The sequence below is a fragment of the Prunus dulcis genome, chromosome 1 (assembly GCF_902201215.1).
Source record: "Prunus dulcis chromosome 1, ALMONDv2, whole genome shotgun sequence".
NCBI classification, from domain to species: Eukaryota; Viridiplantae; Streptophyta; class Magnoliopsida; order Rosales; family Rosaceae; genus Prunus; species Prunus dulcis.
Genome location: NC_047650.1, coordinates 18,589,908 through 18,611,876, shown reverse-complemented (window position 1 = coordinate 18,611,876; position 21,969 = coordinate 18,589,908). Strand labels below are relative to the sequence as shown.

The following is a 21,969-nucleotide window of genomic DNA, read 5'->3' as shown; positions in this document are numbered from 1 at the left end:
GTCTATGGCAACCATTGTAGTTTATCAGCTTGCACAACGGTTCTTACTTAAAACCGTTGTTGTTTATCATTTTCCACAACTGTTCTTATCTAAAACCATTACAGTTTTCCACCTTCCACAACGGTTGTTATAAAAAACCATTGTAATTGATCCCCTTCCACAATAGTTGTTTTCTAAAACCGTTGCAAAAACTAGTATTAGATTGTTTATAAAACCATTGTGGAAAATCACATTAGATAACGTTTACTATGAAAACCACTATTGAAATTAGGATTAGATAACGACGTTTTGGAAAACCCACAAAATTACCAAAATTCCAAAGAAATCATTCACTATGAAAATTAATGGAAATTCACACTAATAATTTGTACCACAATATCAATTTACAATTAGAATTCAATGCATATACACTACACCAATTTTCACAATTAAAAAAAAATTGTGTTTATCTTGTTCCATAACTTTATCGCTGTACATAATGGTCACAAAACTTGCTCACTCATGCCTGACTTCATCCATCTGCTCGTGTGTTGGCAAACCTGCTCCTAGCAAGCCTTAAGAATTTCAAGACTCAAGCTGCTTGAGAATAGATAAGCTGTAGCAGAAGTGAAAACAATTAACAAGTAGCCTTGAAGAAGTTCAGGACTCAAGCACCTATTCTAAATCCACCCTTCCCATTAACATGAAGATTGGTAAAAGAAAGATATCTAAGTTTCTTTTCACAGTTGACATACCTACAATTATGACACCCAAAGGCTCAGCAAAACCAGTAAGTGTTGCCAATTTGAATGCCTGCCATTTGCTGGGACATGTAGAACCATAAGCTGTAATAGATAGATTGACAAGAGAAAGAGTGGAACCATATACGAATAACTAAACAGAAGCAAGGGAGGGAAGAAAGGTACCTCACATCCTAATAACACATTCCCCCATCCTTATGCACTGGTCAAGACACTATGCAACATGAACTACAAACATAAGAACATTCAAATTGTGGACCAGCCAACGTAAGGAAATTCTAACCTGAAACTTTCATTTTCTTGAGTTGTGCAGCCACCTTCACTGCTTCAGCTTCTTCCCTCTCCTTCCTGTCGGCTTGACTCCAACAAACTTCTTCCTTAAGGACTCCACTTCTTCATCTTTCTGTGTCCAAGTACAAACGTTTACTAAATTAGAAGCTAGTGCCTAAAATTATCCAGCAATTCGCTTTTTAGTTTTGCTTGCAAGTCTGCCTATGTAAATAATGTGTCTAATTTTGTGTCTAATACCTATTTAATCAAAAAACAAAATATTAAAACGAGTAAACAAAGATACAAAGAAATATGAATTACAAACCATCACCAAAAAAATAAAAAAGAGTCAAAAAGGAAGATGGGATTCTTTAAAGTTACCTCAGGCCTACTAGTTAGCAAGTAATATCTCCATACTTCAACATAAATGTTTGTATCTTTTACATCTTGCCAAAAACCCCTATGCCTTTACTCTTCAAAAACTTTCCTACGAAAACCATCAAAATTTAGATCATGTAGTACATAGAAGTGCACAAATGAGAAAACTTTGAGCTTTTATAAATAAGATCTTCTAAAATTATGCATCCATGATTTAATTAATGATCATAACCATCCAAATTTAAATCATGCACAATTAATGGTCATAACTAGATTGTAGCAAAAGCATTACTAGATAGTTAACCAACCTGCTTCATAGTTTAAGTATGCAGATGGTGGAACTTTTCATGAACTTCAAATTGGCACATCTCTCAAACCTGATGTGTTGTAGTTCCCCATGATCAACTAACCAAATCCTGCAGTTTAAGCAATGCAGAGATTCAAAATTTTAGTCTTTCGGTTAGCAATCAGTATATTCAAAATCTAAGTCTAAATTCTGATACCATGGGATTATGCATTCACATGCAAACAGCTATAAACATTTAAAAAGAGCTTTCTTTCTCTTAAGCTGGCAGGGTGTTGTATTTGATTAAAATGGGCATTGCTTCACTTATTTCTCTTGAAGCAAAAGCTTCACTTGGGTCATCTATCAGCTAAACTAATCTGTCAGTACTATAAAAGCTATGCAACATTCTAGCTTCTCATCCTCTTCTCCTTTTTACCCGACATTGACATTCTTTAGCCATGAATTTTAAACTTAGAAAGCATCCATACGTTGCTAACGAACCCATACCATAAGCTAAAATACAAAATCAGCAAAAGAAGTAACTTAAAATAAAGAACTGATACCGTAATGGCTAGAAAATAGCAAAAGAAGTAACTTAAAATACATAGAAAATAAGAGAAACCCATACCATAAGCTAAAATACAAAATCAAAAAACGACCCCAAATAGATTAAAGAGATTAAATCCATTATGTTGTTTTCATACTTTAGATTTCAACGCAAACGACCTCAAATTCCCAAAATAGATGAAGAAACGCACCTAAGTTTGTAGTGGCAGAAGTAAGAATTCGATTATGGTGATGTGGCCTGAACCAGATCAAGAAAGATTTCATAACTCAGTGGTTCGTTCTTCTATTTGTGTTTAGAATTTTGGAAGAGAAGAGAAAGTCACAGATCTAGGGTTTGTAATGAAGAGAGGCTTATGCAAGTTGTGATCATTTGGGAAAATTTTCAATAAGACAAGTTCCAGATCTCGTTTGGAGACAAAGGATATGAAAGAAACGGACGAACAAGAAAACGAAGAGAAGGGTAAGTGTTCATGGAGAGAGATCTAGAAAGTGGTGCATACAAGAGAGGGAGGTGATGGGAAGAGAGAAGAAAGAAGGCTACAGACACTTCGCAAATTTGGCGATTAAAGTTGAAAGCCTTCCAACTATTTGGGGATGAAACTCGTGAATTATAGGAGATAAATGAACTCGTGAAATTATAGGAGATGAGGGTTTGAGGAGAGGAAGAGATCTGAGGAGGGAGGGAGGACATTAATACCCAAATCAGTAACCCTAAAATTATGCTACTGACCTTTGTTGACTAAAGTAGGAGGAGGGAAGGGAGAGGGAGGAGAGGGATACCCGAGAGATAGAGATGAACCGAACAAAAAAAAAGGGGTACAGAGTGAGAGTGGTGGGAAGAACAAGAGAGATGAGAGATAAGAGAGAATGAGAACTATCGGGCCTTGAGAAAAAATATTAAGTCCCTGTTCACTCAGTGTTTTTTTTAAAGGCCCAATGACAACGGTTGCAACAAAAACAATTATGGAAAGTTGTGAAACAAAATCAGAAAATCACATACCCTAAACCACAACGCTTATAAACCCCCTTTAACAACGGTTACATAATAACCGTTGTGGAAGAAACAACTACAACGGTTTTGGACTCAGCCGTTGTGTATTAAGTGTTGTCTTTTTGACTATTTGTAGTAGTGTATATAGGAAGGGATAACGGCAGGAAAGCTCAAGCTAGCCGAGAAACCTCCCACAGTTACAACAGATTCTTTCCCTCAACCTTAAGTGAACATGATCAATCTGAACTGGCTAGAATAGGGAAAAGGCAAGCTTGTAGTGGAAATTGGCCTTAGCACTGGTAGAAGAGTCACAAAGAAGGTGAATCGAAAACCAAAGGCTACTATGTTGGCCGGGGTAGTTATATGCAGCATATGCAAGTGTGAATGCGAGCTAGAAATAACTTTGGATGAGCATAATCGACCTACAACAAGTGTTTTTGACATAATCAAAGCACCGCAACAACATACTATAGTTCTAGCTCTGTCCAAGAATACAGCCAGACAGAGAACATATCAGAAACCTGCCCAACACATTAGAAAAGTAACTAAGCAACCAAAGAAAGAAGTGCCAGTTAAAATCCCAAGAAATGACAGACCATGGCAACTATAATAGACGACAAGTGGAATTCTATGGGGAAAAATGGCAAGCCAACTCTCGAGCTATCCAGAACACAGAGAAGGAGAATCCAGAGACAGAATTGCACCTTCCTCAAGAATAAAGATAGCATGCAAGTGTTTACATAAATCAATTTTGCTAAAGCTGAGAATAATCCAAAGAAGGTTATTCAAACAAAACATAAAGTATACCAATTGGAGGAACTCGCAAAGGTAAGGTTCCCAAATGAATCCTCTTTCCACTAGGGTTCATCTTTGAATGATCAGTCAGAGTTCTCACAATGACAAAATCAAGTTGGATTCCTTCCAATAGATGATCAAGAGAACTGGATTGAAGAATTTGACGAAGAATAGGTGGATTACGAGCCATCTTCATATGCTTAGTTGGAGTTTTCATGTAATAACCCAAAACAATAATCTAAAAAGAAATAAAATATCTAAAAAGTAGGATTAATATCTTCTAGCAAAAAGACAAGTTTGCCCTCGCATATTTTAATAGGGGAAAAATTGACTTTTTGATCGAGAAAGAATCTGAAAATTCCGTTTGCGCCATTGCGTAGGGCACGGCGAAAAGAGTCCGTAGACACGGAGTAGACCCGAATCGGAGTTGTAAAGAAGAAAATAAGATCAAAATACCGCGAAGGGCAAAATGGTAATTTGGTCAAAAAGTCAGATTTTTATCCCTTCCTCCCCTTCTCTCTCCTCTCCCTCTCTCCTCCCGATTTCGACCCAGCCCACGACCCCCGCGCCTTCCCGACGTTGCACCGGCCACCACACTTGGAGCCGATCTCCGAGACCGGTGCCAAACGAACCACCACTCGACCGCCGTCATTTCTTGACCAGCCGCCGCCCTTGCCGTGGCCGGACCTGGCCGAAAAACGCCATTGTTGCCGGATTTCCAGTTCAAACTTCCAGCTCGTTTTTCTTCTTCAATTCTCCACCAAATCGATCGAGTAAGGTATGGTTTCTCAGCTATTTTTCGTGTTATAGCTGATGGATGTATGGGTTTCGATCGATTTCAGCTCTAAAACGATCAATTTTCGACTTGAAATTTGGCCGAAACTTCGGCCGCCGTGATCTACTGTTTCTGGTCACTTTTTGGGGTATGTCCAAGAACAAAAGTGACTCCAAATGGGGTGTTTTAGCTAGGATAGGAGTTTGGAGTCTTGGTTCCGAGATTGTTTGACCACCCGAAATCGCTTAGGACACCCAAATCTGCCCGCGCGTGAGGCGGCCCATGGGTGAGGGTGGTGGAGTAACTTTGGGCAGTTTTGAGATCCTCGTGTTGTCACGAGCGTGTAGGATTTCGCGGATCTCGATTCGGAGTCCTTTTGAGCCCCGAACGGATTTTTCATATCGCGCAATCCTTGGGTGCAGTGTCGTCTAATCGTCGGATCGCACTGAATTTTGGATATGTCGGTCTACATGATTCCAGGATCGTGTAGGATTCGACGGATTGCGAATCGGAGTCCCGGATACTCCGAAATCGCGAATCCTGGGGCTAGGGTTTGGATTTTAAGCGATAACGCGATTTCGGCTAATCCGACCGTCCGTTTCGGACCGAATTTGCGGAACATGGTTCCTTCTCTATGAGGAACCTTTAGAGAAGCCCAGATTGGCCATCGGAGACCGTGGACCCACGGGGTCCCGGATCGGCCGGTCTGGTGGTTTATCGCTTAGTTAAGCATCGGATCTTCCAAAACTGATCTAAGTGTCTAAAAGGCTAATGTGGGCATATGAATAACTTGAAATGAGTGCACGTATTTCTAGGAGCCGGGGCAGGGTGTTTAATTTAAATTCTTTTTATTCAGCAGTTTATTAATTTATTATTCATGGATAATCAGGCACCAGAGGTCCAGTTGACCTACAGGAGGGACCTTCGAAAGGTCCAGCTAGCCCGGACCAACTGTGAGTGGACTTTCTTTCATAAAGGATTTTATATAAATAAGTTATATAAATGATTACATCGATGAGTTTACGTAAATGATTTTATATTGATTTTATATAAACGAATTTTTATAAATAAGTTTTTATAAGAAAATTTCATTATTTGATCTTGAATAAGTATTCTTGCATGTCTTAGAGCATGTTTTACACTGTTAAACATTTTGAGTTATATATATTATTGAGGTTATATTAACAGCAGACCATGAGCTTTACATAACGAAATAGCAGCAGCATAGAGATTACAATTAATTTATCAGATTTCAGAAGGTTATCAGATTTTCTAAATTAGACCACCTTGTACCCATTTATTTTTGGTGATTACCCAGAGTTGGATCGATGTCTACGGACATCCAGTCCGATTTTAGTTACATCAGTGCACTTGACTTTGCCTCACGAGTTACCGGGACGCTTGGACCGTGAGTGCCAGGATTTGCGGCTCGGCAGACTTGGTGTCCCGAGACCTGCCAGGATTGCGGCTGGGCTGACTCTGTGTCCCTGAGACCTGCCAGGATTGCGGATCATGCTGACTACGGTCCTCTGTATCTTGCCAGAGCGGCTCGAGTCGACTTGGTGTCATCGAGACCTGCCGGCGGATCAGGCTGATCATAGTCCCCTGATTTCGCCAGTTTGCGGCTCGGGTACTCTGCGTGTCGCCCGAGACCTGCCAGGGGAATTGACGGATTTTCAGGGGTACACTTAGGTGGTAGTTTTAAAGTAATTTGAGTACTTTTATGCAGCTATTGACTTCAATCATCTTATATCAGTTTTCTCAGAATACGTGCATGTTTTATCTCTTCATATAATTATTCAGCTTTACGAATCTACATGCATATTGTTATATATAGATATCTTTAGAGGAATACTTTATATTAAACCCAGGTAAACTTTAGCTTTACTTATCAAGTTATTTTTACTATGGGGGTTATTATGATTATAAACTGTTTTAAAAATCTTATGTTTGGTCCACTCACATTTTCAACCTGTTTTTCGCCCCCAGGCCGTAGAAGTACGCAGGATCCACCACCGGGCCATTCATAGCTTCCGCGCCACCAAGTAAGGTAGAGTTTTGTAGAAAAGCCCTTGAAACCCTATAAACTATAGAAAATGCTCTGATATCTAGTTTTAGTGGAAAACTGGAGTTGGTGAATACTTAGTTATTCTATTCTGGCAGTTGGTGTAGACTTATTTGATTGTTGGACAGGTGGAAAAATTTGGGTTTGGTCAAAATATAGGGGAGACTCTGCCGAATTTTCGGCAGAAGTCTAAGGGAAATTTTAAAAGAATTTTGAAACGAGAAGGGTATGAAGGTCTTTTGTGCCCGACATTCGCCAGGTGTTGGACACGCACAGGACTTGACTCGAATTTCAAAGCGGAAATTGGGTCGGATCCTGTCATTTCATAGTTACAAAATCAGGTTGGATTCCTTCCAGCAAATGATCAAGAGAATTGGACGGAAGAATTTGAGGAAGAATAAGTAGATTATGAAGGATAGCTAGATGAAGAAACTCAGGCTTTCAAAGTAGCTGCAAATCAGTTATGTTTTTCCAAACCTACCAAAGAGAGAGCCAATCATCTCAGGCCCCTATTCATCACTGCAAACTTTGGTGGAATTCACATTCCTAAAGTAATGGTAGACGGAGATGCAGCAATCAATCTACTCCCTTACAGGGTTTTGGCTAAACTGAACAGAACAGAGTAGGGTTTAATCCCGACGTGTCTTACAATCACTAATTTCACTGCGGGCATCCCCTAGGCCCATGGAATACTCGATGTGGATGTCGTAGTAGGAACTAAGAAGCTCCAGATTGCTTTCTTTGTGGTAGATACCACTTCCACCACTTACAATGCGATGCTAGAAGGGATTGGATCCACCAGAGCTTATGTGTTCCTTCCACTCTCCATCAACAGTTGGCCTCTAGCATGAAGAAGGTTTTTTAGAGATAATAGAGGCCGATCCATGGTCATTTCTACCATCTACCCTAAGTTTGAAGCCAAATATTATCATGACGATCTTAGCCTTTTTACTTTCTTTGAAGTCAATCAGAACGGCCGCCCCCATGGTGTCACGGCCCAAAGACTCATTGAAGAAGGTCTGGCTGTTTCTTTAGAGGACTGGAATAGACCTTTTGTCCTTGACCTCTAAACTTCTGATGTCTAGCACAAACCAAAAAGAAAAGGATCGAGCTGCAACAATCTGATCCATTAGGAATAGATTATTGGTATATTGGGCAGGAAAGAAACTTTCTATGCCAAATTCAGCTGTTAACATGGCAAAATTTATGCATGAAAGTTTGGAAGAGCAAGAAGAGAGTTCGGAGGAAGAAGAGTTGGAATTTGCACCAACAACATTAGATAACTCTTTGTTGGAGGTAGAAGATCCCTTACAAAAAATAAACTTGGGAACATAAGATGATCCCAGACCAACTTTGATTAGTGCATTACCAGATGAGTCATTGAAGAGCAAAATCATTGCACTTCTACGTGATTTCAGAGACTGTTTCGCATGACATTATCATGAAATGCCTGGACTATATAAAAGAATGGTGGAGCACAAGTTGCCAATAAAAGAGTGTTATTTGCCAGTAAAGCAGGCTAGAAGGAGAATGTCCATGGAAACAGAATTGAAGGTCAAAGAGGAAATTAAGAGATTGTTTAAAGCAGGTTATATTAGGCCAGCCACTTATGCTTACCAGTTTTCAAAAGAAAGACAGGAGTAGCCAGAGTTTGTGTAGATTATAGGAACCTGAACGAGGCAACTCCCAAATATGAGTATCCCATGCCAATGTCAGATATGTTGGTAGATGGAGCCTCTCATAATCAAATGCTATCATTCCTGGATGGCAACGTAAGTTATAACCAGATAATAGTGGCAGAAGAAGATATTCACAAGACTGCTTTTATGTGCCCCAGACATATAGGTGCTTTTGAATATGTTGTAATGCCATTTGGTTTAAGAAATGCTGGAGCTACCTATCAAAGAGCAATGAATTCTATATTCCACGACATGATAGGTCATTCTCTGGAGGTGTACATAGATAACATGGCGATTAAGTCTTCAAAAAAGATAAACACATGTATCTGATCTAAAGAAAGCTTTCCTAAGAGTGAGACAACACAAATTGAAAATGAATCCCAAAAAATGTGTCTTTAGGGTTCAAGCAGGCACTTTCCTAGGTTTCTTGGCCCATCAAAGAGACATAGTGTTCACCCGTTTCGTAGGGTAAAGTTCCCCATTGCCTTGAAAACCATTGTCTGGTCAACAAGTCAACTTTCTTTAGTGTGCAAGCGTGCCACTGCTAGTAATGAAAAATCCTAACAGACTTCGAAAATAGATAACTTGCGCCCCAAGTTACTGATTTCTAAACAAGCAAATGTGAATTTGGGTGAGGAATATCTCCCAAGTAATCCTTTTCTTGCCTTAGACTGATGAGGACTTCACAATTTTTCACAGTACGATATTGGTAGTTCTGTCCAGAATAAATGATGAGACAATGAAAGGTTTTTAGGCAGAACTACCTTTTACAAAACTCAAAAGGGAAAGGCCAACTCTAGAAAGACAAAAAGAAGGCTGGACTTCCATTTCTGCCTGGATGGATGCTTCTGATTCGAGCTGGACTGGGTATGCCTGTGCTGGACTGGACTGTCAGCAACTTCAACTGTCAAGTTTCAGCTATAAATCGATACCAACGTTCGAGTTTGGCAGAGCTTTAATCTATTTCAAGCTATGGAAGGCTTTTTGAAAGGACAAAATTATGGCCTCTTCAGTCTGAAAGGAGGCAGAAGTGGCTGGATTCAAGGATTACTGAGCTGGAACTGCACCGTGATGCCTATTCTGCTTGATCAGGACTCTCCATAAATTTGTTGAGGTTTTCATATTTGTAAAAACCCAGGCTCTGCTTGGCATTTGCTGAACCAAATTTGCAACGAGAGAAATCTCGTTTTAAATGACTTTTCTCTATGTCTGAAACTGATTTGTAGCTGGCTTCTTTCTTGTGGCTCAATGCGCTTTTGGTTGCTTCAGTTTGTTTGAAGGTTCTTTGAAATCAAGTGATCATTTTGAGTTTTTGTCTTTCGACTGATTTTTTTGGTTGTTTGATTGATTGTTCCCTCCTCTGCTCAACCTCTCCTATATTTATAAGAAATGCTTTGGAGTGGGGTTTCTTTCTTTTAATAATGGGCGGCAAAAAATTCCTCAAAAGATCTTTCATTTTTAAATGGAAGGAAAAAGGGGTTTTTATCAATTCTGGCAGATAAGCTCTCAATAGTCAACTCCAAGGTCAATCACTTCCCTGTATTTCTTGAAAAAGAAAACTTAACCCTCTTTCTGATTTTAAATGCTCTGTAAGATTTCAAATTGTGATGGTTAGTTTGATTTTTCCATTTCGAACAACTCCCTATCTTCTACTTATCTTCTTAGAAAATATAGCCTGCTTATCGCTTGGAAATGATGTCTGTCAAATTTTTTGTTTTTAGAAAAGGATTTTGATCTTCTTCTCTGTTTGTGACAGACTGGGGAAATCTTCCTACAATAGTGCCTTTACTAACCTCCTGTCAAATTCCTTTGTGACTTTAGCTGAAATTGTTGACTTTTTCAAAGTTTTTTAGGTAGTTACGTGGGCTTCCTTGAGAACAGGCTCCTAAAAGTCTGCCAAATTGTTCATGGGCTCTTGAGAGAAATGGTAGGTTTTTTTTGTAGACCGGGCCCAACTCCCTTTTATCGATTTGCTTAGTTTGTAACCGCCATTTATTTTTGGCCTTTTTTTTACAATTCTGTTCTTTTTTCGAAAATATATGGATCTCTGACGTGGATTGGGCTTTTCTTTTGAAGTCAAGGCCCGGTCTTCTGTTTTCATGTTCCTGGGCTTCTTTGTGAGAAGTGGGCTGGTACTTTTGGATTTCTTTTGGCCCAAACACATAGAGATAGAAAAGAACAAAAGCAAATCCATCATAGAAGCTTTGCCACCCCGAAACAAGAAAGATTTGCAAAGTCTCTTAGAAAAGATCAACTTTCTTTAAAGATTCATATCCAGTTCTGCCGGAAAAATCCAGCCATTCTCACCTTTGTTAAAATTAAAGCAAGAATAGATTTTTAAGTGGGAAGAGCCTCATCAAGAGGCCTTTGAAGAAATCAAGCGTTACCTATATAATCCACCAGTTCTGTCCCCACCAAAGAAAGGCAGGCCACTCAAATTATACGTTTCTGCATCAGAAGTCTCTATTGGGATCCTTTTGGTTCAAGAAAACAAGGAGGGGAAGGAACAAGCAATTTACTACTTGAGCAGAACTCTGGCAGTAGTGGAAAGAAGATATTCTACAATTGAAAGGTTGTGTCTAGCTTTATACTTCATTGCNTATGAAACTTAGACATTACATGCTCCCTTTTACCATCTACATTATTGCCAAGACAGACTTGATCAAGTACATGTTGACAAGACCAATATTGAGAGGCAAAATTGGTAAATGGACTTTGGTCAAGTTCTAGCAGATTTCTTGGCAAATCATCCAGAAGAAGAAATTGAGAACATGGATTCCATGGATATAGCCAATGCAGTTCTACTGAATAGAGCTCACACCTATCTCAATAATCCCATATACTCAATCCATCTTACTCCATGGAAACTGTATTTTGATGGATCTAAAACTAACCTAGCCTCTAGGGCAGGAATTGTTTTAGAAGATCTAATGGGAATCAAACACTGCTATTCATTTCAGTTAGATTTTCAATGCACCAACAACATAGCAAAGTACGAAGCCTTGATCATTGGCCTCGAAATGTTGATAGAACTAGGAGTCCAATATGTGGAAATCCTGGGAGATTCCATGCTTGTTCTTAAGCAGATTGCAGGAGAATACAAGTGCTTAAATCCTTCTCTAGCTATTTATTTGGTGGTAGCAAGGAATCTCTTGGTAGAATTCAGGGAAGTCACTTGGGAACATATTCCGAGGGAAGAAAATTTTGCAATGAACGAAATGGCTCATATAGCAACGAGAGTGTAGATGCCTGAGGACTGCGTCTAAAGAATCCTCAAAGTAGGGAAGAAACGCTTACCATCTATTATGACTAGAGGAATGGAGATAGACGTCAATTCAGCCATAATGACTAAGGAGGATTGGAGATTGTCTATAGTTAATTATCTGCAGTATCTGACCCTTCCGTCTGAGAAGAAAACAAGAATAATGGCCCTGAATTACCTCATGTGGAATGGAGATCTGGTTAGAAAGAGCAAAGATGAACTACTCTTGTGATGCTTAGGGAAGGAAGAATACATGAAAGTCATGGGAGAAGCCCATGAGGGAATTTGTGAAGCGCATCAAAGTGGAAGGAAAATGTGTTGGCTAGTCAGAAGATACTATTATTTCTGGCCTACTGTGATGAAAGACTGCATACAATACTCCAAAGGATGCGAAGCTAGTCAGAGGCATGGACCAATCAAACAAGCTCCCTCAGTTCCCATGAATCCAGTGGTTAAGCCATGGCCATTCAGAGGATGGGCAATGGACCTTACTGGTAAAATCTATCCAGCCAGTCGCAAACATCATTGCTTCATCATTGTTGCTACGGATTATTTTACCAAATGGGTGGAAGCTAAGCCAGTCAAATCTATGATGTCTCAAGCGATCATTACTTTCATTGAAGAACAGATTGTACATAAGTTTGGCATACCATAATCAATCACAATTGACAGAGGAACTTCTTTCATGTCCAAGGAAATGTAGGACATGGCGAGTAGGCTCAAGATTGAGCTACTCCAGTCAACTCCTTACTATGCTCAAGCTAATGGACAAGCAGAATCAAGCAACAAAGTAATCATCAATATCATCAGGAAAATGTTTCAAGAAAATCCAAGGCAATGGCGTGAAAAGTTATCAGAAACCTTGTGGGCCTATAGAACTTCAAAGAGAGAGAGGCAACTGGTATGACCCCATATGCTCTAACCTATGGCCATGACGCAATTCTGCCCATGTAAATCATAGTCCAATCCATCAGAATCACTTAGCAACATAATTTAGTCAGAGAAGACTATACCCAAGCAATGCTGCTAGAATTAGAGGGACCAGATACAAGCAGAATTGATACTCTCAACAAGCTCTTCGCAGGAAAAGAGGCTGTGGCAAGAGCTTAAAATAAAAGGGTTAAAAACAAGAGCTTTGAAGAAGGAGAAATCGTCTGAAGAGCAGTTCTGCCCCTGGGATCCCATGTTGCTGGTTTTGGAAAAACAAGCTCTTGGTGTTCCTTTGGTTCTTACTTAGTTTTGAACCACCTAAACACAGGAGAAATATGGCAGGCAAAATGGATGCTTTGATAGGATTATCAGCATGCCGAAGGCAATAAACATACTGAACTATAGAGCAAATGCACTGTGAGATGCCAGCAACTAGTCCATAAATGTCAAGAAGAGTACCAAATGGCGTATGTCGAGGAGGTGGATGATAAAACCCCCAAAGCATTCCCCATCTCCTCAAGCCACTTCGCTCATGGGGTTGATGCGAGGGTAATAGTTGTATTTGGAGATGTGCTTGACATTCAACATCGTCATAATGGTGCCCCTTTGGTAAGATAAACTTTGTTTCGGGCATGAGCCCTAGCCTTTCTTGCCCTTGCGGTGAGTGGTCGACAACTCTTTCCTTTTTACCTTTGTAAATTAGCTCTCAGATGGAAATGAGCACAGCTGTAATAGCCAACAGCATACCAAATGTTGGCGTGAGTCCTATTTTAGATAGGAAATTAATATAAAGATTCTTGTAAATATTGTATTACTTGTTCTATTAGGATTAGCTTTTATCTTTTCCTTGGGTAAGAAGACATTGTACACTATATATACACCTCCTTTGAGAGAAGAATAATATCAGAAATTCACCATATATCCTTATATTTGACTTGGTATCAGAGCTTAGGGTTATATTTGCCTTAGAATAGCATACCTCCCTTACTGCTACAGATTTTTTCCTTTTTGCCTATTATTTTGCTTTGATTCCTTGCCGTGTTATTTGGCTCCATGGGGGATATGCAGGATTTGTTTAATGAAGATGGCCAATCCAATGAGGTACCACAAATTCCCTCAGGGGGTTCTGGTCAGCCTATGTCAATTGTCAATGTTCATCATGATTCTTCCGCTGCTCCTACAATTGTCAAATTGAATGGAACAAATTATTCAGTATGGTCCCAACTGCTTGAGTTACATGTTGCTGGGAAGGGAAAATATGGGTATCTGACAGGCGCTTATGCTGCACCAGCTCTGGCAGATTCCAATTACAATAAGTGGTATGCTGAAAACGCAATTGTGAAGGGATGGCTGATTCAGTCTATGGAGCCTGATATTATGCAAATTTTCCTTCCCTACAAAACTGCCAAAGATGTATGGGAGAATGTTAAAAAAACATACTATGATGGCCAAGATCAGTCACAGATTTATGAGCTAACTTGTCGGGCATTCAAGGCGAAACAGTCTGGACGACAACTTGTCACATACTATGCAGAATTGCAAAGTATTTGGCATGAGATTGATTATCGACGACCAAATAAATTTACTAATTCATCAGATATTTTGCTTCGTCAACAGGAGATTGAAATTGAGAGGGTTTATGTATTTTTAGCTGGATTAGATGATGTGTTTGACAGAGTTCGTAGCGATATTCTTCGCATGGATCCGTTTCCGAATTTGGAGAAAGCTTTTTCATGTGTCAGACGAGAAGACCAGCGGCGATCCACCATGATGGTACCACTAACCCCGGTGAACACTGGAGTTGCTATGGTAGCAAGGAACTCCAGGCCTACCTCTTCCTACAAACCTGCTGATTCTACAATTAATGGACCTACGAGGCACTCTATGCATGCCTCTTCCTACAAACCTGCAGGTTCTACAGCTAACGGACCTACAGGTTCTACAAGACCCAATGGTCCACAACGAGTTAAACCTCAGAATGGCGAAAGGTGTACTCATTGCAATAGCACGAATCACTTTGTAACTGATTGTTTTAAATTACATGGCTATCCAGAATGGTGGGATGAAGTCAACGAGCGTAACAAGGCCAAAGTAGCCGCTGAACGATACGCACAAGGCAAGGTTACACTCTGCATAGGATCTCCATGCCCTTCTGTCCCACAAGCTTCCCCTATGCCATCTGTCTCCTCCTCCATTGTTCCTCCAGGTTTTGCCGCCCTCCCTACAGGTGATTCAGGCACTTCTTCTAATACCTCAGGTAGTGCTTTTGCTGCTGTTACTGGCTTAGGTATTGGTTCTGGTCGGATTATTGATTCAGGTGCTTCAAATCACATGACATTTGACTCGACAAATTTGAAGACTCGTACTACTCCTAGCCTTACTAGTATGGCGAATGCGAATGGCCAATCCTATCCTGTGACTGGGGCAGGCACTGTTGATCTTTCTCCAAATTTAACTTTGGAACATGTTCTTCTTGTTCCTTCTTTATCTCAGAATTTATTATCTGTTGGACAAGTGACTGAACAATTAAATTGTTTTGTATTAATCTATCCCTTGTTTTGCCTTCTTCAGGATATTCGAACCCAGGAAATAATTGGGCGTGGTACTAAGAGAGGAGGACTATATTATGTGGATGATGTTTGCACGGGAAAGGCCCTTATTGCTCATGACTCAGCTGCAGACAAGAAGAAACAAATTTGGTTATGGCATTGGCGTTTAGGACATGCTTCTTTTGGTTATTTAAAACATTTATTTCCAGCTTTATTTTTGGATTTGGATATTTCTAGTCTTCAGTGTGAAACTTGTATTCTTGCCAAGAGTCACCGTGTTTCATACCCTATTAGTTTCAATAAGAATGATAAACCTTTTGCTCTTATTCATTCCGATGTATGGGGTCCTTCCCCAGTCTCTACAATCTCTGGCATTAGATGGTTTGCGACTTTCGTTGATGATTATACGAGAATGACATGGATATATTTTATGAAAAATAAAAGTGAGGTTTTTGGTCTTTTCAAGCAATTTTATCAGATGATTCAGACACAATTCTCCACAAAAATTCAGTTTCTGCGATCAGATAATGGAGGTGAATATGTGAATCATGATTTTGTGTCTTTCTTTCAGGATAACGGTCTTCTCCATGAAACTACATGTCCCTATACCCCTCAACAAAATGGGGTTGCTGAACGGAAAAATCGTCATATTCTTGAGACTGCCAGGAGTATTTTGATAGAAGCTCATATGCCTAAGATGTTTTGGAGTGATGCTATATTATATGCAGTGTATTTATTAAATCGTATGCCCTCTTCTGTCCATGGATACAAGACACCACTGGATGTTTTGACTTCGACACATCCCCTACCGTCAGTCCTGACTCTCCATCCCCGCATTTTTGGTTGTATAGCCTACGTTCACATCCTTAAACACCTACGGTCTAAATTGGATCCATGTGCTCTTAAATGTGTGTTTGTGGGTTTCTCCCCATATTCCAAAGGATATCGATGCTACCATCCTCCGACAAAGCGTTCGTATGTCACAATGGATGTCACTTTCTCAGAGTTGTCCATGTATTTTCATCATGAATCCAACTCTCCTTTTCAGGGGGAGAAGGAGAATATTGAAGAGCAGAATTGGAATTGGACAATTATGTTACCTGATATTACCATAGAAAGAGAAGAAGTGATCTGCAATGAAAAAGAAAATACAGTCACGTCAGTTGAGGACCTGGTGTCACATGTTGCTAACCCCACTTTGTTCCCTGCAACTCCACATATCCCACATAATTGTTCTCCCTCTTCTACACCAACAGTACCTGTCCAAATTCCTGAGGCTTCGGATAACCCTGAGGTAAGTAAAGAACCAAATTTGATTAATACTGACAATTTAATTACAAATGATATTGATAGTGTTGCAGAAACAAGGTATCAATTGCCTCCCAGACGTAATAGAGGAATTCCACCAGATCGTTTTTCACCTGAAAATTTAAAGAAGTCGAACTACCCAATTGCAAACTATGTCTCTACTCATCGATTATCTGAAGCATGTGCAGTTTTTGCTAATCATATGACAACTGAATTTATTCCATCTAAAGTGCAAGATGCTTTGGCTGCTCCTCAATGGAAGAAAGCTATGGATGAAGAGATGCTGGCTTTGAAAAAAAATCAAACTTGGGATTTAGTTTCATTGCCACAAGGAAAACGACCAGTTGGATGCAGATGGATTTTCACAATTAAACACAAGGTAGATGGTACCAATGATAGATACAAGGCGAGATTGGTTGCCAAAGGATATACTCAGACATATGGTGTTGATTATCAGGAAACTTTTGCACCAGTTGCAAAAATAAACACAGTTCGTGTTCTAATATCACTTGCAGCAAATTTAGATTGGCCACTCCAACAATTTGATGTGAAAAATGCTTTCCTACATGGAGAATTGAAGGAAGAAGTTTATATGAGCCTACCTCCAGGATTTGATCTATCTGAAAATCCAAATTTGGTGTGCAAGTTGAGGAAGTCACTCTATGGGTTGAAACAGTCTCCTAGAGCTTGGTTTGGCAAATTCAGTTATGCCATGAAGAAATACGGTTATCGTCAAAGCAATGCAGATCATACTTTGTTTCTGAAGAGGAGGAAAGGGAAGGTCACTGTTTTAATTATATATGTTGATGATATGATAATAACAGGTGATGATACAGAAGAGATTGATAAATTGAAACATTATTTATCAACTGAGTTTGAGATGAAGGATCTTGGAGGGCTGAAATATTTTTTGGGAATTGAAGTGGCTAGATCTCAACATGGTATTTTCTTGTCACAAAGAAAATATGTGTTAGATTTATTGAATGAAACTGGGATGCTTGGGTGTAAACCTGTTGATACTCCTATTGTGCAGAACCATAATCTTGAGATTCTTCTAGATCAAGTTCCAACTAATAAAGACAGGTATCAGAGGTTAGTTGGAAGACTTATTTATTTATCTCACACCAGGCCAGATATTGCTTATGTTGTTAGTGTTGTGAGTCAATTTATGCATTCGCCTAGTGAAGTTCATATGGAAGCAGTTATGCGAATTTTACAGTATTTGAAGTCTGCACCTGGCAAAGGGCTGATGTTCTCAAAACATGGACATTTGGAAATTGAAGGTTTTACAGATGCCGATTGGGCAGGAAATCGAACTGATAGGCGTTCAACATCAGGTTATTTTACATTTGTGGGTGGTAACCTTGTTACTTGGCGAAGCAAGAAACAGAAGGTTTGTTCTTTGTCCAGTGCAGAAGCTGAGTATCGAAGCATGGTTCATGGCGTATGTGAGATGTTGTGGATTCGGAAATTGTTAAAGGAATTGGGCTTTGTGGCTAAAGATGCCATGAAATTGTATTGTGATAATCAAGCTGCAATCGACATAGCTAATAATCCAGTCCAACATGATCGTACTAAACATGTGGAGATTGATAGACATTTTATTAATGAAAAATTGGAAAGCAATGTGATTAGTGTACCACATGTGAAATCAGAGGAACAACTTGCAGATATTTTGACTAAAGCAGTGTCTAGCCATGTATTTAGTGACTCACTTGACAAGTTGGGCATTGGTGACATCTACGCACCAACTTGAGGGGGAGTGTTGGCGTGAGTCCTATTTTAGATAGGAAATTAATATAAAGATTCTTGTAAATATTGTATTACTTGTTCTATTAGGATTAGCTTTTATCTTTTCCTTGGGTAAGAAGACATTGTACACTATATATACACCTCCTTTGAGAGAAGAATAATATCAGAAATTCACCATATATCCTTATATTTGACTCAAATAGTGCATAGTGGGGTTTTCTTGGGGAGGAAGCCTGTTCAAAAGCAGCTGACAACATCTCTAGGCCAAGGTTAGTGGCTAAAAATATCCACTCTGCTGATTCTGAAGTAGCCTATAGAAGAAAAGAAACTAGCTAATTATAAATTCAATTAAAAATTAAAGATAACAATCAAGAAATATATGCACGCAAAAAAAAAACTGTTAGGCTAGCTTGGCTGGCTGGCTATGGTTATGATCAAGTTTTGAGTGACCACTACCTTTATGGGCTCGTCATAGACATTATAGTTGTACGACCTCATCCCTGAAACTCAAGGAGGGCCTGTAAGGATTACTTCTAGGTGCTAAAGATGGCTCAGAAGAAGATTGATCTCCAAGATGAGATTGCAAACCAGGAAACGAGTTGTTGCTCTCTCAATTTCCACAGCTAATAAGCAAGTGCTTTTCTTTGAGACATAAATACCTCTGTCTGGTTATTGAGAAAACGGAGGAATTTAAATAGAAAAAGAAAGGAACTGAAAACAATGAGAAGAAGATGCTATAGTATTATTAGTGGAGAAGAGGTTTTAGTAAAGGCAATAATGGAATAAAGAGAAAACGAGAGAGTTTCATGGAAAATCGCAGTGTGGTGGAAAAGCTCGGTTTTTCACTTTCAGGTCCTAGCTAATGATATCTGAAGGAATTGTAATTCTCATTAACTGAAAGAATGGTTTGTACAAGCTTTATATTAAAATACAACGATAGCTGTCAAATAAAGCTGTATTAGATTAGTTACAGACAGTTAACTAAGATTAACTAACAAACGATTTACTGTAACAAACTAATTATTTACTGCCTTTAGCCCCCCTCAAGCTGAAGTGAGGAGAACACACTGTGAGCTTGGTGCGAAGAAAAGAATGTCTGGCAGTAGATAAGGGTTTGGTAAAAATATCAGCAAGCTGACATTCAGAAGAAAATGTCTGGTAGTAGATAAGGGTTTAGTAAAGATATCAGCAAGCTGACGTTCAGAAGAAACAAATTTTGTAGACAAAAACCCTTTGTTGAACCAATTCCCTTGTAAAGTGATAATCAACTTCCACATGTTTTGTTCTGGCATTAAACACTAGATTGGAAGCAAGATGAATGGCAGATTGATTGTCACACCAGAGAAGAGGAGGAGAAGGTAACTGAAAGCCAATGTCTTTGAATAACTTGGACAAATAGAGTAACTCAGTAGCAGTCATAGCAAGACCACGATACTCAGCTTCAGTAGAACTGCGAGACACAGTTGGTTGTTTCTTAGCTGACCAGGAGATTAAATTTGAACCAAGATAGATACACCAGCCACAGGTAGACCTCCGATCAATGGGACACCCTACCCAATCAGCATCTGTGAAAGCTTGTCTCGAAGAAAAACATGTCTGGTAGTAGATAAAGGTTTCGTGAAAATGTCTGCAAGCTGATTTGCAGAGGAAACAAATCGAATTTGTAAGAAGCCGTGATGAACCAATTCTATAGTGAAATGATAATCAACTTCGACATGTTTGGTTCTTGCACTAAAGACTGGATTAGAAGCAAGATGAATGGCCGATTGATTCTCTTCCCATCTTGTGGAATGTCGGTGATCCCCATCCAACATCTATTGTGCTCATATGGCTGCCCATATCAAATACTGGAACACCCAACAGTTTGGTGTCCATTGCACCTGAGCCATCAATTTCAAACTCAGAGGCAGACATAAATAGAGAAATACAAAAACATATGTTTCCTTACAGGGAACTGGAAAATATATGTAAAGAAATTGAAAAGGCCAAAAAGACATAAAAGTGCACAACCCAGAAGCTTACCAATGAGAAGGTTAGAAAGCCCCAGATCAGTCAAGTGTTTAACCAAAGTCAGGATAAAATCCATGAATGCATAGTTCCCAAAGGTCACAATAACGACTTTATCCTTCACTCTTTCGTGAACCAGTTCTTTGCTCAGTCTAAATTTCTTCAAGGGTGGCATTTTCTTTGTGTGTAGAGGAGCTTCCCAAATGGGTCTTGTTGACATGCTTCGAGGCTCTAGTGAAGGTTTGGGAACTGCTTGAACTTGAGAAACATTGGGTGCTTGCTCTACAGGAGGAGAACCTGCATCTGTAGCAATTTGTGAATTCACAAAAATTAAACACGTGCAGGGAGAGGGAGAAGACTGAAATCACAGACAGAAAGCTTAATGAATGAACACCAAATATTGCAAGAAAGGGTGCATTGACAAGAAGCAAATGGCTTGAGTTCTACAATATTACTGATGGCAGCATGGAAAATTAAATTTACTACTTTTCTATGTGGGAACCGCATGCAGTGTAATCATTAGTAAAGTGAAAATATTATATACATATGTGTATATATATATATATATATACAAAATTTGGGGCAGATATCCAAATCCCATTTCATATTGGTGTCTGCCAATAGCTCAATCAACTCTCATGCAAACTCCAGAATGCTATAATATGAGGAAATGAAAATATGAAGAAATGACATACAAAGGTGCCACAATGTTTAAAGCTTGAAACTTTTGGTGTGTAACAACAAACTAGAACCACAAAGTTGATCCACTTTTTTCAACCCAAGAAAAAACACACAAAAACTAAACCAAAACCAAACTCAAGCACCAAAAGTCAGACGTTCGATCACAGGACAAGAGTAAAGTTGAGTTCAGTTTCTAAATGAGCTTATGCTGTCACAGTCGAATCAGTTAGATCACTAAGTTAGTAGTTGTCATTAGTTAGAGATGTTGCCGGACGAGTGAAATGGATATTGTATAAACAAGAGCACCATTGCGACCCCACAAGAATAAAAGACAATGAAAATATAATTTGCAGGTGCTAAGCAAATAAGCCTTGAATTATTCAACGGGCAACTAAGATCTCAAAAACCCATTTCCAATATGTAATGAAAGTGATAGAAATTGAAGCATAAGCGTAAGAAACAATAACAAAATCAATGGGCTAGGAAACCCAAAAGGAAAAAGCAGAGAGAGAAACTGACAGGAAAGCCAGAAGGTGGTGGAATCTACAACAGACTTGCCAGAGTAAATGGCCGATGTCACATACAAAGACGAGAAGATGATCCCAATTATTACAGTGGCGTATATAGTCACGAACACTGGCTTCGCATTGTCAAACGCATTCCTCCACCCCATTGTTTCGCTTTTGGGATTTGTTTACTTGTTATCCGTGGCAAAAAAGTTTCCATAAGAGAAGGGAAGATTCTGACATAATTGATTCAACCGTTGATTATGAAATAATTTACTAATTAAAATGTTGATTATTGTATTCTGTATTTGGCAGGTGAACAGACTCTTCCTTCAAATTTTATTTCATTATTTTGTGTTTACCATTTTGCCCTCGTATATTAAAGAATCATCTGTTTTAGTACATTTATTTCTCAAGGACATTAAGGA

At 39.2% G+C, this 21,969-nt stretch overlaps 1 protein-coding gene and 1 long non-coding RNA gene across 4 annotated transcripts; one reads left to right on the top strand and one right to left on the bottom strand.

Moving 5' to 3' along the window:
• Positions 1 to 335: 335 nt before the first annotated feature.
• On the bottom strand, positions 336 to 3,084 carry LOC117616677. Of its 3 annotated transcripts, none has more exons than XR_004584161.1 (6): positions 2,433 to 3,084; positions 1,697 to 1,804; positions 1,392 to 1,497; positions 906 to 1,143; positions 735 to 802; positions 336 to 595 (listed from the first exon to the last, which is right to left on the bottom strand). It is a non-coding gene; the product is annotated as an uncharacterized LOC117616677 (long non-coding RNA). The 3 variants fall into 3 exon arrangements; XR_004584163.1 differs by having other exon boundaries at positions 1,392 to 1,492; XR_004584162.1 differs by lacking the exon at positions 1,392 to 1,497 and having other exon boundaries at positions 2,433 to 3,079.
• An 8,170-nt stretch (positions 3,085 to 11,254) lies between these two features.
• Positions 11,255 to 11,791, top strand: LOC117615727. Its single transcript, XM_034344867.1, has one exon. It carries the CDS (start codon positions 11,255 to 11,257, stop codon positions 11,789 to 11,791), a length of 537 nt encoding a protein of 178 aa, XP_034200758.1.
• The last annotated feature ends 10,178 nt before the right edge of the window (positions 11,792 to 21,969 follow it).

Excerpts from the sequence above, each read along its gene's own strand:
- LOC117615727 (XM_034344867.1), top strand. The coding sequence starts at position 11,255 with ATGGACTTTGGTCAAGTTCTAGCAGATTTCTTGGCAAATCATCCAGAA.